The sequence below is a fragment of the Hypomesus nipponensis genome, chromosome 11, assembly GCF_054491055.1.
Source record: "Hypomesus nipponensis isolate SF chromosome 11, ASM5449105v1, whole genome shotgun sequence".
NCBI classification, from domain to species: Eukaryota; Metazoa; Chordata; class Actinopteri; order Osmeriformes; family Osmeridae; genus Hypomesus; species Hypomesus nipponensis.
In genome coordinates this window covers 3720542-3734205 of record NC_140371.1, presented here as the reverse complement: position 1 = coordinate 3734205, position 13664 = coordinate 3720542, and the positions used below count along the sequence as shown (strand labels likewise).

The 13664-nt window shown below is 49.2% G+C and overlaps 2 protein-coding genes across 2 annotated transcripts in view; both read left to right on the top strand.

The window, feature by feature from the left end:
* The window catches only part of pde10a (phosphodiesterase 10A), a 43033-nt gene extending 35288 nt beyond the window's left edge, over positions 1–7745 (top strand). Inside the window, exons 15-23 of the mRNA XM_084710075.1 lie at positions 779–862; positions 1058–1208; positions 2147–2302; positions 2572–2744; positions 2949–3060; positions 3270–3350; positions 3907–3995; positions 4126–7254; positions 7605–7745. Of these exons, the coding sequence (XP_084566201.1) occupies positions 779–862; positions 1058–1208; positions 2147–2302; positions 2572–2744; positions 2949–3060; positions 3270–3350; positions 3907–3995; positions 4126–4255 (976 nt within the window). The 3' untranslated portion in view covers positions 4256–7254; positions 7605–7745. The remainder of the gene's footprint in view (positions 1–778; positions 863–1057; positions 1209–2146; positions 2303–2571; positions 2745–2948; positions 3061–3269; positions 3351–3906; positions 3996–4125; positions 7255–7604) is intronic.
* LOC146267729 (uncharacterized protein C6orf118-like) lies at positions 7506–12660 on the top strand. Its single transcript, XM_084709358.1, has 11 exons — positions 7506–7518; positions 7652–8388; positions 8602–8724; positions 9865–10032; positions 10218–10345; positions 10474–10532; positions 10879–11072; positions 11339–11392; positions 11668–11729; positions 12084–12142; positions 12378–12660. The coding sequence occupies exons 1-10, from the start codon at positions 7506–7508 to the stop codon at positions 12130–12132; spliced, it is 1587 nt and encodes a 528-aa protein (XP_084565484.1). The 3' UTR covers positions 12133–12142; positions 12378–12660.
* The last annotated feature ends 1004 nt before the right edge of the window (positions 12661–13664 follow it).

Genomic DNA, 13664 nt, shown 5'->3' with positions numbered 1-13664 from the left:
GAGAACACAGCTGAGTGAGTTTGTGTGCATGAGAGAGAGTGTGGATTAATATGTATGTGTGTGTGAGAGTGTGTGTGTGTTAGATAGATAGAGACAGAGGCAGTGTTCAGATATGTGATGGTCACAGGGACACACCAGGGAACAGGAACTGTTATCTGTAATTTAGGAAGTTTTAGTATCATGGTTAGTATAGTCGATTATTTATTGCTAATTTATTGCTATCTGTATATTTAGGAAGTTTCACTTATTTAAGCTCAGCATAGATGTAAATTATGTTCTGTGTACTTATATGTTATGTTATGCTTGCGTTGTCTTGTCTTAAGAATTTCAGTGCCCAGTGTGACCTTGTGTTGTTCTGTGTACCTGACAAATAAAAGACTTGAGCTTGAGGAAGGGGAGGGTCCTCAGGATTTAACAGCCTGTTAAATCGACCTCAAATCTAACTCTTGTCTCCCCTCTTTTGTTCTCCTCTCCCCTCCTCTATCATCTTCTCCTCTCCTCCTCTCTTCTCCTCTCTCCCCCTCCCCTCTATCTTCCCCTCCTCTTCTCTATTTTTTCTCCTCTTTTCTTCTCTCCTCCTCTCCCATTATCTTCCTTCCTACTTCTCATCTCCCCTCATCTCCTCTCCCCTTCTCTCCTCTCCCCTTTTCTCCTCTTCCCTCCTCTCCCCTTCTCTCTTCTACTCTCCCCTCCTCCCCTTTATTGTCCTCTCCACTCATCTTCTCTTCCCTCCTCTTCACTTCTCTCTCTCTTCTCCTCTCTTCTCCTCTTCATCCAGGTTCTACTTTGACATCAGTCCCTTTGAAGAGATTTGGCCGGCTGTTTTTGTCTACATGGTGCACAGCTCATGTGGAAAGACCAGGTAGGAGACTGACTGACTGACTGGCTAGCTCGTCTTTTCTATGACAGCATGTCATTAATACCAGTCTTAGCGTGCAATGAGCAGTGTGTAGGACACCCTGTAGAATTACCCAGGTCAGTATCCAGGCCCCAGCTGGGGCTTCACCTGTGACGTTTGTGTTTTGGTCAGTCGTGTTCCCCTTCCTGTCCCTGTCAGCTTTGAGCTGGAGAAGCTGTGTCGCTTCACCATGTCAGTGAGGAAGAACTACCGCAGGGTCCCGTACCACAACTGGAAACATGCCGTGACCGTGGCTCACTGCATGTACGCCATCCTGCAGAAGATCACCGGAGTGTTCACTGAGCTGGAGGTCCGACACGCACGCGCACACACAAACGCGTGCACACACACACACATGCGCACTCACACACGCACGCACTCACACACGCACGCACACACATGTGCACACACACACATGCGCACACACATGCGCACACACACAGGCACACACACACACATGCACACACACACACGTGCACACACACACGCGCACACACACAGACAGACCACCCTCTCACCCTCCTTATCAGACACAGAAAGGGTGCAGTTTTTACAAAAATAGAATAGCACAGAGAATCAAGAGTTTCTTGATACAAACTCTGGATTCAGATAGAACCCTGTAGAGATCTCAAATTATTAGAACCAATGTTTCTACTGATTTAGACCTGATCAGGGTATTTTTTTAGTGTAATCCTTTTCAGATCCCCTCCCTATTTCTCTCTCATCTCCCTCTCTTTCTGACCAACTCTCTTCCTTTACTCCCCCTCCCTCCCTCCCTCCCTCCCTCCCTCCCTCCCTCCCTCCCTCCCTCCCTCCCTCCCTCCCTCCCTCCCTCCCTCCCTCCCTCCCTCCCCTCCCTCCCTCCCTCCCTCCCTCCCTCCCTCCCTCCCTCCCTCCCTCCCTCCCTCCTTCTTTGCTTCCCTCCTTCCCTCCCTCCTTCCTTTTCTCCTATCTCCTTTGTCACTCTTCTCTCTCTCTCTCTCCCTCTCTCTCTCCCTCTCTCTCTCTCTCTCTCTCTCTCTCTCTCTCTCTCTCTCTCTCTCTCTCTCTCTCTCTCTCTCTCTCTCCCTCTCTCTCTCTCTCTCTCTCTCTCTCTCTCTCTCTCTCTCTCTCTCTCTCTCTCTCTCTCTCTCTCTCTCTCTCTCTCTCCCTCTCTCTCTCTCTCTCTCTCTCTCTCTCTCTCTCTCTCTCTATCTCTCTCTCTCTCTCTCTGTCTCTCTCCCTCTCTCTCTCCCTCCGTGTCTGCAGAAGAAGGGTCTCTTGATCGCATGTCTGTGTCATGACCTGGATCACCGTGGTTACAGCAACACATACCTGCAGAAGTTCGACCATCCTCTGGCAGCCCTCTACTCCTCCTCCACCATGGAGCAACACCACTTCTCACAGACTGTCTCAATACTACAGGTAGACCTGCTGCACACACACACAGCCATGTACACACACACACAATCATGTTCCACGACGACACACTGTGCACTCACACAAACACATTCAAGAACAGAAATACAAACATATACAAATGTGCATTCCTAAGACGTCTCAGTGGAGCTGTGCGGTCCGGACGGGGCATCTGACCCGGATCGCCAGCTGTCTCCAGCAGTCTGGAGAGTAGCTGAGATGAACCCCTCATAAGTGGAGCTTTTGCTTTTTATTGATCTCTTTGTTTCCCATAGCTGGAAGGGCACAATATTTTCTCCAACCTGACGTCCACTGAGTACGAGCAGGTGCTGGAGATCATCCGCAAGGCTATCATCGCCACCGATCTGGCACTCTACTTCGGCAACCGCAAACAGCTTGCTGAGATGCTGACCACAGGAAGTCTGGACCTCAGCAACCACATACACAGGTCAAGAGTCAAATGTGATCTCCACAACACACACAGCGTGACTATAGGTGTTTAAAAACAGAGAGGAAGTGACATATACACATGACGAGTATAAACAGAAAGTGACATGCCCACATGGAGGTTATAAACAGGAAGTGACATGCACTCATGAAGGTTATAAACAGGAAGTGACATGCACACATACTGATGATTTCCTCCTCCTAGGGACCGTGTGATTGGTCTGATGATGACAGCATGTGACCTGTGTTCCGTTACCAAGCTGTGGCCAATCACACGCCTCACGGCCAATGACATCTACGCAGAGTTTTGGGCTGAGGTGTGTGGAGTCATTCCATACTTGATATGTACCTCTGCACATCTACACATCTCCTCACTGGGAGGCAATAACCTCAGTTTCTTCTGACTCAACTCTCTTTCCCTCTCTATCTCCCTTCGCTCTCTCTCTTTCTCTCTCTCTCTCTCTCTCTCTCTCTCTCTCTCTCTCTCTCTCTCTCTCTCTCTCTCTCTCTCCCTTCTCTCTCTCAGGGAGATGAGATGAAGAAGATTGGGACACAGCCCATTCCCATGATGGACAGGGATAAGAAGGATGAGGTACCACAAGGCCAGGTAACAGACACACGCAGCAGTGTTCCAGTGACCTGAAAGTGAGAACAGTATTAGCTATTCCAGTCTGTCTCTTTTCATTATCTAGTTTCATTATCTAGTTTCATTATCTAGTTTCATTATCTAGTTTCATTATCTAGTTAGTGATATGGTAGGTATAGTTCAGTATTAGAGCACTTGACTGCAAGGGCCAAGGAGAGGGATGGTCAGGGGTCATGGGGGGTCGGGGGTCATGATCAGGGAGCATTAGGGTCAGGGGTCATGGGGGGTCAGGGGTCATGATCAGGGAGCATTAGGGTCAGGGGTTAGGAAGGGGTAGGGGTCATGATCAGGGAGCATTAGGGTCAGGGGTCAGGGAGGGTTAGGGGCAGGGAGGGGCAGGGGCAGGTGTCAGTGTCATGGGAGGGTCAGGTCCAGGGTTGGGGCTCAGGGTCAGGAAGGGTTACATGGATCCTGCTGTTATTTTTGTGTTTATGTTATGTAACACCTAGAGGCAACTAAGAAGTTATATCGCTTGAATAAAGGTGTGTATGACTGAAGAGTTGTTGTTTCTGTGTAGGTGGGCTTCTACAATGCGGTGGCCATCCCATGCTACACAACCCTGTCAGAGCTCTTCCCCCCATCCAGCCCGCTGTTGGGAGCCTGCAAGTAGGTTCTCTAAACTCTAAACAACTCTGAACTTTTTAAACTTTTATCTTTTCAAAGGTCCTTAATCGACACAGGACACACACACACACACTCACATGCATTCAATATTTTGGGAATCGTGTGTTTTCAGGGAGAATCTTAACCAGTGGGAAAAGATTGTGCGAGGAGAAGAAGAGGACTTGGTTTGGACTCCTGCGGCGCCCAGCGGGGTTGAGCCAAGCGACGAAGCAGACTCAGGCCCTGTCAAGGTGGACAACTGACTGGAGGAAAGGCAATGTGCCCACAGCACAACACCCTTCCGACTGCCTGCAACCCTGGACCACCTGGGCCAATGTTACATTTCCTGTGGAAACAGGAAGAGGCAGAAAGTAGGCGGGATGGAGACTCACAAGGGGTTTTTTACAAACACAGTTACCTCATTGGGTGACAGAGGTGTCAACACTGACGGTTTGACCAATCCCGAGAGAGATGGACAGCTAATGGGGCGGGACTTGGACGTCAACCAAGTCCTCTGCTCGGGACGGAAGAGGCAGAACACGTCTGTCTGCACTTACTGTTAGCTGTTGTACTTGTCTGTTTTTGATTTTATTTCACGTTTAATTTGACTTTAGCTGTTGTTGTTTTTATGGTTGTATATTTTCAGAGGCCTTAGGCTCTGCACCAAACAGGCCAGGCTCTGTGAAGGCCTAACTGTTCGGTACGGTTTGCCCTCTGTGGTAGACTTATCGCACACAAAACTACTTCTGAGAGGTTTCACACAGAGACAGAAGGAATGTTTAGCATAGCTGCATGTTAGTTCTTTCAAGGCTATCTTTTAATTAAGGTGGATTGCAAGAATGTTTTCTGTTACTTAGAGCAAAAGTAAGGTTTTGCAGTACTTGAATGAAGACATACGGCCTGTCCCATTTTGAGATTTGCAGAAATCCCTCCCAGCATATTGTGTGGAGCACAGGCGATGCGTGACGAAATGACGGGAGATAATGTCCACACTTATCTAGAGTCACAGGAGATTCACACGAGATGCAGTGCCCCCCCACCACCAGCTGCACCACTCCACGCTCCCGAGCTCTGGCCTTGGGCATCGAGTGACTTTCTAGGGGTTAGTTATGCTATGCTGAGGATCTGAATACGCCCGAGCAGCTAAACCTAACCTTTAGCTAGCACACTAGGCTAGCAGAAGCAAAACCTAACTTTCAGTTAGCAGACTAGGAATGCAGAAACAAACCCTTAACTTTAACTAGCATACTAGGCTAGCAGCGGCCTAACACTTACCTTTATTGAGCAGACTACACTGCATAAGCTAAAACTACATTCAGTTAACAGAATAGGCTAGCAGACGCTAAACCAAATACAAATGTACTCTTGGGTACAAATAAAGAAACCTTGAATAAAACCTTTAGCTAGCAGACTAGATTATAACCGAAAGTAACCCTAACATTTAGCTAGCAGACTAGCCGAAGGAAACAATGAACTTTAAGTAGCAGACTAGGCTAGTTTAAGGTACACCCATTCCCTAGTTAGCAGATTAGGCTAGTTGAAGGTAACACTAATCCTCAGTCAGCAGACTAGGGTAGCAGAAGCTAACCTCAACCTCCACCAGGCAGAAGCTAAACCTATATCTGCGTGGGACAGCAGAAGTTAAATTGTGACATGCTTTCAGTTCCATCAGCACAGAATTTAAACGTCAGTTTAGTAGCGGTTTTAGCTCATTTAAGAACTTTTTTGCCTCAGTTTGTAACTTACATTACATTTTACATTTAAATAAGATTGAAAATAAGTTATATTAAACCTGATCTTGATAGATTGGGGACTACATTGAATAATTTAGAAGGATCCCAGAGAGAGCTATTTCATGAGCTTTGCTGGCAACAGGAAACATGTTGAGTTGTTTTGAAATCCTGATATGAGATTCATATTGAATATCTCCCTCCTCTATAATGTCAGGCACCTTGATTTTTGTAGAATGAGACTGTGATTTAGTCTGTCATCTGTGTATGTTCAAGGCTGTTATGTATTGAAGCGACATTCCAAGAAAGAACTTCCTGCTCAAATAATTTCTTTGGCCCCAAAGTTGTGAATGTAAAATGAAATAATGATGAATGTGATGTAAGGGGGGTTCGTGTGTCGTGTGTTTGCAATCAGGTTCAGATTTCTGTTCCGTTCTGCTTAGTTTTACTACTCAGAACCGCTTCCAACAGTAGCATGTTCTTAACCTCGCCTGCGTATGTGATGTTGCCTATTGGCCCAAACAAACACAAGGTGTGTCCTGTCTATACTTTAGTAACTTAGGACAGAGCCTATGGCCTGCTCTGATGGTGCTAGCAGCAGTCATGCACTTTATGACTGTGTGAGTGTGTGAGAGCTTCAGACCACCCCCACCCTTACACCCAGCTCCCCACCCCTCCACCCAGCTCCTCCACCCAGCTCCTTACCCCAGTTCCCCACCCCTCCACCCAGCTCCTCCACCCAGCTCCCCACCCCTCCACCCAGCTCCTTACCCCAGTTCCCCACCCCTCCACCCAGCTCCTCCACCCCTCCACCCAGCTCCTTACCCCAGTTCCCCACCCCTCCACCCAGCTCCTCCACCCAGCTCCCCACCCCTCCACCCAGCTCCTTACCCCAGTTCCCCACCCCTCCACCCAGCTCCTCCACCCATCTCCTCAGCCCAGCTCTGGAGACAGAGGGGCTCCACAGCACTGAACTGTCCCTGCCTCCTCACCCCTCTCTGCACACATATCCTGCACTATGTCTATCTTATCAATATTATTATTATTAAGGATTATTATTATTGCTATTATAACTATTGTTATTTTCTTAATTAGATTTACATTTAAATTAACTTATATTTTTTATACGAAGAGAAGTGTTGGCCTTTTTTGTTTTGTACAAAGTGATAATTAAAGAGAAACAAAATCTAAACATGTTATTGTTTGTTGCCCAAGAGAACTGAGGAATGTTTCAACTGTATATTACTTTTATTAAATACCTGAAACAACAGTTTTGTATGCTGTTTCTTGAATCTGAACGACAAATCAGTTTAATCTGTTTTAACATCGTTCTAAATATATTTTTTATGTCGAGTAAAGCGAAGCTCCTGCAACCGAAGGGTTTGTGGCGTGCGTTCGCCACCTCGTGGCTTGTTGACGTTGTGTATCCCCTGACAACCAACGAGATTTTAACTCGTTCTTATTACTCTGTCTGGACTGGACACAACGCTATTTACTAAATAAACCATAACTGGACACATCCAAGAATATGTGTAAGTATAAATTAACGGTATACTTTTCTTAATTGGGCACATGTTTGGAGCTAACGTGCTTTAGTGAAACGCAATTTGTCGCCCATGTAAAGTTATTAGCTAACAAGCACTAGCTCAGATTTAATACAGTACGATTTATGCCTGGCTAATTCGGAATTCTACCTTGCACCTGCCCTCGGTGGCTTGGCCCAAATTAATGTATAATGTAGGCTACTTCAGACGTCAGCACTCTAAATTAATGATCATCCGATATGAATAGCAGGGGTAAATCTGAACATGCTGACACACAGCACAGTAGAAAACGCCATAATCTGTTCCTTCCCCTCCATTCCTAAAATACTGCTTAAAAGGAGGACTTTGATCCCGTGATGCAGTGTTACTGTCTCTGTGCCCTAAGCGTCCTCCCCCGCCCACCCTCTGCTGAGGGGCCCCCACACCCGTGGCCAGCTCCAGGCCCTACTCCTGGCCGCCGAGACAGCCCACAAGGCCGACATCCTGACCTACAGCAGCGGGCACCTTGGCCCCCACAGCCTGGCCCAGCCCCAGCCCCACCCCAGCACACCCATATGGGCCACGTCAGAGAGGATGGAGGGACCCCAGCCCCCTAGCCCCCAGACCCCGGGGGGCCAGCATGTTCAGATGCAGGCTGACAGGATGAAGGGGGCCCTGTGTGAGTTCACCCTGGCTACGACCCTGCTGAGGCACGGCCGGCCTGAACCAGAGACGGACGACCCCCCAGTGACCCCCCTCACAGACCCCCTGACCACGCAGGGCAAACAAAGCGGGCCTCAGACAGTTGTGGACACATGGGAGTTGTTCCTGGTCAGGCCTGCAGCCCTGGGCCAGACCCAGGCAGCCCTGGGCCAGACCCAGGCAGCCCTGGGCCAGACCCAGGCAGCCCTGGGCCAGACCCAGGCAGCCCTGGGCCAGACCCAGGCAGCCCTGGGGGAGCGCTCAGGGATTCAGGACCACTTCTGGAGGACACAGTCTTATCTGGCCGGCGTGACCAAGCGAGACCAGCTGAAGATGATGAGGCAGTTTGACAGGCTGGTGGTGGGGAGGCGGGGGCTGCAGGGCGGGGGCTGCGTGGCGGGCAGCCAGGCTGCAGACAGGCATGCCAGGAGGCTAGCCAGGGTGAGGGCTGGGTGGAGGGTTCAGGTCTCTCACTGGAGGTCTAGATCTTTCTGGAGCAGCCTCAGCACAGGTTCTCACTGTCACGTGTGTGTATGTGTGTGTACGTCTGTGTGAGTGTACACGTGTGTACATGTGTGTGTCTGTGTGTGTGTACGTGTGTGCACGTGTGTGTGTGTATATGTGTGTGTGTACGTGTGTGTGTCTCCTCTTCAGGAGCTGGCGAAGCTACCAGACCAGAGCTGGCCCAGTCGAGAGCGTCTCAGGGTGTTTGGTGACGTCTTTGATGATGTGTGTAGCGGCTCGCCGGTATTTGGGGACATCCTGGGGGAAATCAAGGTTTTTCCATCTCCTCTGCTTCTGCATGTTAGTCTAGCTAGAGAGGGTTTCAGATCGGATCTAGGAGAAACAGGGGAGACAGTCCCCGGAGCAAACTGGGGAAGTGGAACAGTGAATACCTCCCTACTCACGTCATCATTCACCCAAAAAGAGGAGGGAGGGAGGGAGGGAGGGAGGGAGGGAGGGAGGGAGGGAGGGAGGGAGGGAGGGAGGGAGGGAGGGAGGGAGGGAGGGAGGTAGGGAGGGAGGGAGGGAGGGAGGGAGGGAGGGAGGGAGGGAGGGGCTGTATAATTTATAATCAAGTATTTAGTAGGCGGAGCACTATCTTGATATTGGGTTTTAGGACATCAAGGAAACTTACGTTTATATATAATAGTCAGTAAACTGAAGGAATTAATTTGTAAAGTGTAGAGCGTATAAAGTGTAGAGCCCCAAAATTTACATACACATCCGACCATATGCTCATCACAACCACAAGCTGTACAATTTTGTCGCTAACAGTTATTAGCAATGCTAACGTCTCCTGTATCTAGCATATGTAGAATGTGTGATGGTTAAGTTTATTGGCAATGGGGCTAAGATTATTTAATTTTCCGGTTTCATTTGAATAACTAACCTGTGTTTTCATGTACATCTACAATTTACAATGCATGTTTGGCTATGTTGCATCTTTGCTCCGCAGCTTCGCTCGTTGTAGACCAACCAATAAGCGTGCAGCTCATCTAAATATTCATGAGCATACCATAAAACGGAGAAAACTCCTTGTTTTATTCAAGGTTTATGCTACATACCCTATACGGAGACCTTAAGGAACAGTGTGAAATACCCTATAAAATCATTCTATGACCCCTTTAATGAAAGTAGAATGAAATGAAAGTAAAAGGTGCAGTAGTCTTTGATTTTCTTCCAAAACTGGATAAGGCAGTGTATGTTTGGTGTCCTCCGACAGACTGGATAAGGCAGTGTATGTTTGGTGTCCTCCGACAGACTGGATAAGGCAGTGTATGTTTGGTGTCCTCCGACAGACTGGATAAGGCAGTGTATGTTTGGTGTCCTCCGACAGACTGGATAAGGCAGTGTATGTTTGGTGTCCTCCGACAGACCTGGTCACAGAGAACTTTCAAGTATTGTTGCTATTGAATAAATAATCTGTGTTATTACAGCATCCTAACTATTCCATTACACAGTGTCTGCAAACTTCTTCTACATGCTGTTCCTCGGTGTTCACCTCTCCTCTCTGCTCCTCTCCAGGCAGAGTACGACCTCTACGTGACCTCCCTCCTGGACGCTCAGTCTGCTCCCAACTCTGTAACCAGACACATCCCATAATAACACACCCTCAGAGGGCTGGGGAAACAGAGTTCCTGAAACGTGTCTTTCAGCATGGGGTTGTTTTGATAATGAGGTTGATGTGTTTAAAGCTGTGTGTGTGTGTACAGTACATGGGTTGATGTATGTTTATGTGTATGAGTGCTGTGCATGTGTGTTTTTAGTCTGGGCTGGCTCCTCTAGAGGCCCTGGAGGAGGGGGGGGCAGAGGGGGCGGCCGAGCTGCAGGAAGCCTGCCAGGAGGTCTCCAGGCTGGGGGAGGAGGCGAGGAGGGCCCTGGAGGAGAACGACAGGTATGGAGGCCGGCAACCCAGAATCCAGAACCCAGAATCTAAACGACATACAGGGGGAATTTGAACCTGCGCCCTCTGTAGTTGAATGCTCTACCGCTGAGCTATACCTGTCACTTTTGTCCTCACAGAGTCAGGGAGGAGTTCCAGCTCTCTCGTGATGGACTCATGGGAATACCAGAGGGCAAAGGTCAGTCAGACCACTCTCAGACCAGACGCTCTTCCTCCCTGCCTCCTTCCTGCCCTGCCTGCCTCCCCCTCCCTTCCCTCCCTCCCACCTCCCTGCCTCCCCTTCCCTGCCTCCCTCCCACCTCCCTGCCTCCTTCCCACCTCCCTGCCTCCCCCTCCCTGCCTCCTTCCCTGTCTCCCTCCCACCTGCCTGCCTCCCTCCCACCTGCCTGCCTCCTTCCCTGTCTGCCTCCCTCCCTGCCTCCTTCCCTGTCTCCCTCCCACCTGCCTGCCTCCCTCCCACCTGCCTGCCTCCTTCCCTGTCTGCCTCCCTGCCTGCCTCCCTGCTAGTCTGTCTGTCTCTCCAGGGGCTGGCAGGAGGCTGGAGCCCGTAACGCCGCAGGCCGAGGCGTGCGTCGGTCCCCTGGACCGCGTGCAGCCCCACAGGCGGCAGGTCTGGGACACGTGGCAGGAGGTGCAGCAGCTGGAGACGGAGATCAGGGACACCATGGTGTCCACCGTCACCACCAGCGCCATCGAGAGGTGCATCAGAGACACCAAGGTGAGGCGGAACCCTGCTACTGTATGTTCATGGGCGTGTGTGTAGGTGTAGGTACACGTGGGTGTGTGTATGTACACAGGTGTGTGTGTGTGTGTACAGGGGGGGGGGGGGGGGGAGTGCTGAGTGGAGAGTGAAAGTTGAAAGTTTCCAGCCCCAAACCCATTCAATCAGCCGCTAGATCTGGATCAGTCAGCCAGTCTGCTGCTGGACGCAGAGCGGCCATCTTTCAGCTGTGGGTGTGCGTGACGTTTGTGTGTCCCTCACAGGCAGAGATCATGAGACTGCTGGCCTCCAGTGATCGCTACAGGACCACTAACAAGGCAAGGGCTCCCTGCTGCACCTGTCTGTCCTGTTACGCTGGATCTCCAAAACCTGAGTTATAGAACAGTACAACACAGCTGTGTGACACAGTAAAACAGTGATCAGTGATCTAAAGTGATCATGACTAGTTTTCTAACTGCATAGTTTGCAATTACTGCACAAAAATTACGAAAACTTTTCAAATCATTAGCCTTACTCGATAAGCCAGTGTTTTGGTAGCTGTGAGATCCTGCCTATAGAACCTCTACCGTCTCCTCTGCCTGTCCATCCTCAGGAACTGGAGGGACACATCTCCATGGTGATGACCCAAGCAGGAGTGAGCCAGGATGAGACGGTGTAAGTACTGTGTGCCTCGTGGGTCGTCCTGGAAACACAGCTGCTCTGAAGGGTTACAGGCCGCTGTTACAAAGTCACAGTAAGGAGAGGATAGGTGTTGTTGCTATGGTCACGGTGTTGGGGCTGAAGGAGAGGAGGGGTGTTTTTGCTATGGATGCTGTGTTGGGGCTTAAAGAGAGGAGGGGTGTTGTTGCTATGGACGCACTGTTGGGACTTAAGGAGAGCATGGGTGATATTGCTATGATCACAGTGTTGGGGCTTAAGGAGAGGGGCGGTATTGTTGCTATGGTCATCCTGTCAGGGTGTGAATCAGTCTGACCTCTGTTGCTATGGCTACCATGTGTATATTTGCAGGCGGGTGTGTGACCAGATCTGGAAGTCTCTTAGGAACGATGAGGAATAGAATCCCAACAGTAAGAAAACCCCAAACATATCACAGTAGAACCCTACGGTATCTCTTGAAGAACTCAGCCAGCTATAGGACACCATTATTGAGAGAACCCTACAGTACCGATTTGAAAACCTATTCAGTAACAGGACCACACAAAGTAAAATATCCCCTAAAAAGGTATTGAAACCGTCGTAGGGGAACCACACTAGAACCCCAGCGATAGAACCTGACCCAGAGTTGTGTCTTTCTTTGAACAGAACCTTCTAGGCTGATCTCTACCGGGTTCTCCTGAGGAACCTCCTGACATCACAGGAGGCTCCAACATTCACAGCCAGATGTAGTTTCTGGGTGCTTCTATCATATCATTAAAGTTTAAAGCGACCTGGTTGGCTGTGAGCACTGGGCTGAGTACCGTACCATCTTGTCTTGATAGAGCTGTGGTTCGAGCATTTGACTGCAGATCATGAGGTAGCAGATTCTAATCTGCCTTTGTACATAATGTTGGATTAAACAGTCTGCTAAATAAACACATTATTACTATCGATGTTTTAAAATGACAACTTGCAAAAGTGCAACTCAGCAGCAGGCCAGTATCAACCCAAGATTCCACCCTCAGTGTAGAGTACAGTAGGACCCTGCTCCAGACCCACCCTCAGTGTAGAGTACAGTAGGACCCTGCTCCAGACCCACCCTCAGTGTAGAGTACAGTAGGACCCTGCTCCAGACCCACCCTCAGTGTAGAGTACAGTAGGACCCTGCTCCAGACCCACCCTCAGTGTAGAGTACAGTAGGACCCTGCTCCAGACTTTACTCTGCAACATCACCACCTCACAAGCACAGGACGTTCAGGTCCACCACATGTGGCACATGGAGCTATCCACCCCCTCTCATAAACAGCCTCTAGAACAACTGCCATAAAGACTCCAACTCACGCAGCTTTATCAGGTCAGTTGACTAAATCGAGCGTTTCTCTATTAAAGCATGATAGGATAAATCAATTGTTGTTATCTCTCATTGCATAACTGGTTATCAGCATTATTAAAGGCACAGTGTTACTTCACGTGAACAGTTTTAAGTTGTATTCATTTTGTAGATGCTTTTACCCTAAAGGACAGTTTGTTCTCATGGAAGGTTACTCAACTAGTTCTGGTTCAGTTGATGGGGTGTAAATATGAGACTCGTCTGTGTTCAGTCTTGTACAACCCAGTGTTTGTGTCAGTGGCCCAGCTGCACACTGACTGATACTGAGCAACACTACAGCCCACAAGACACCCTGATAGGGAACCCAGAGATAAACAGATACGCTGTTAACCGTCTGTCACCAGCTGTACCCTTCCTCTGACACCAGGGAGCAGCAGAGGTGTATCATTAAGCCACATTACGTAATCCTGTATCGCCTCTGCAGTCAATACCCTATAGGAACTTTGTTAGGAAGCTTAATTAATTTGATGAATGATTAATGTATGCAGAAGGATGTTTTCACAGTTCAGGAGGACATTTTAACTGCAGTGCCTTCCCTGGGGTTGTTTAATCAGAAGACACAG

Coding starts and splice junctions, on each gene's coding strand:
- LOC146267729 (XM_084709358.1), top strand. Junction 10,346..10,473: donor GCCCTGGAGGAGAACGACAG/GTATGGAGGCCG, acceptor TTGTCCTCACAG/AGTCAGGGAGGAGTTCCAGC. Junction 10,533..10,878: donor GGGAATACCAGAGGGCAAAG/GTCAGTCAGACC, acceptor CTGTCTCTCCAG/GGGCTGGCAGGAGGCTGGAG.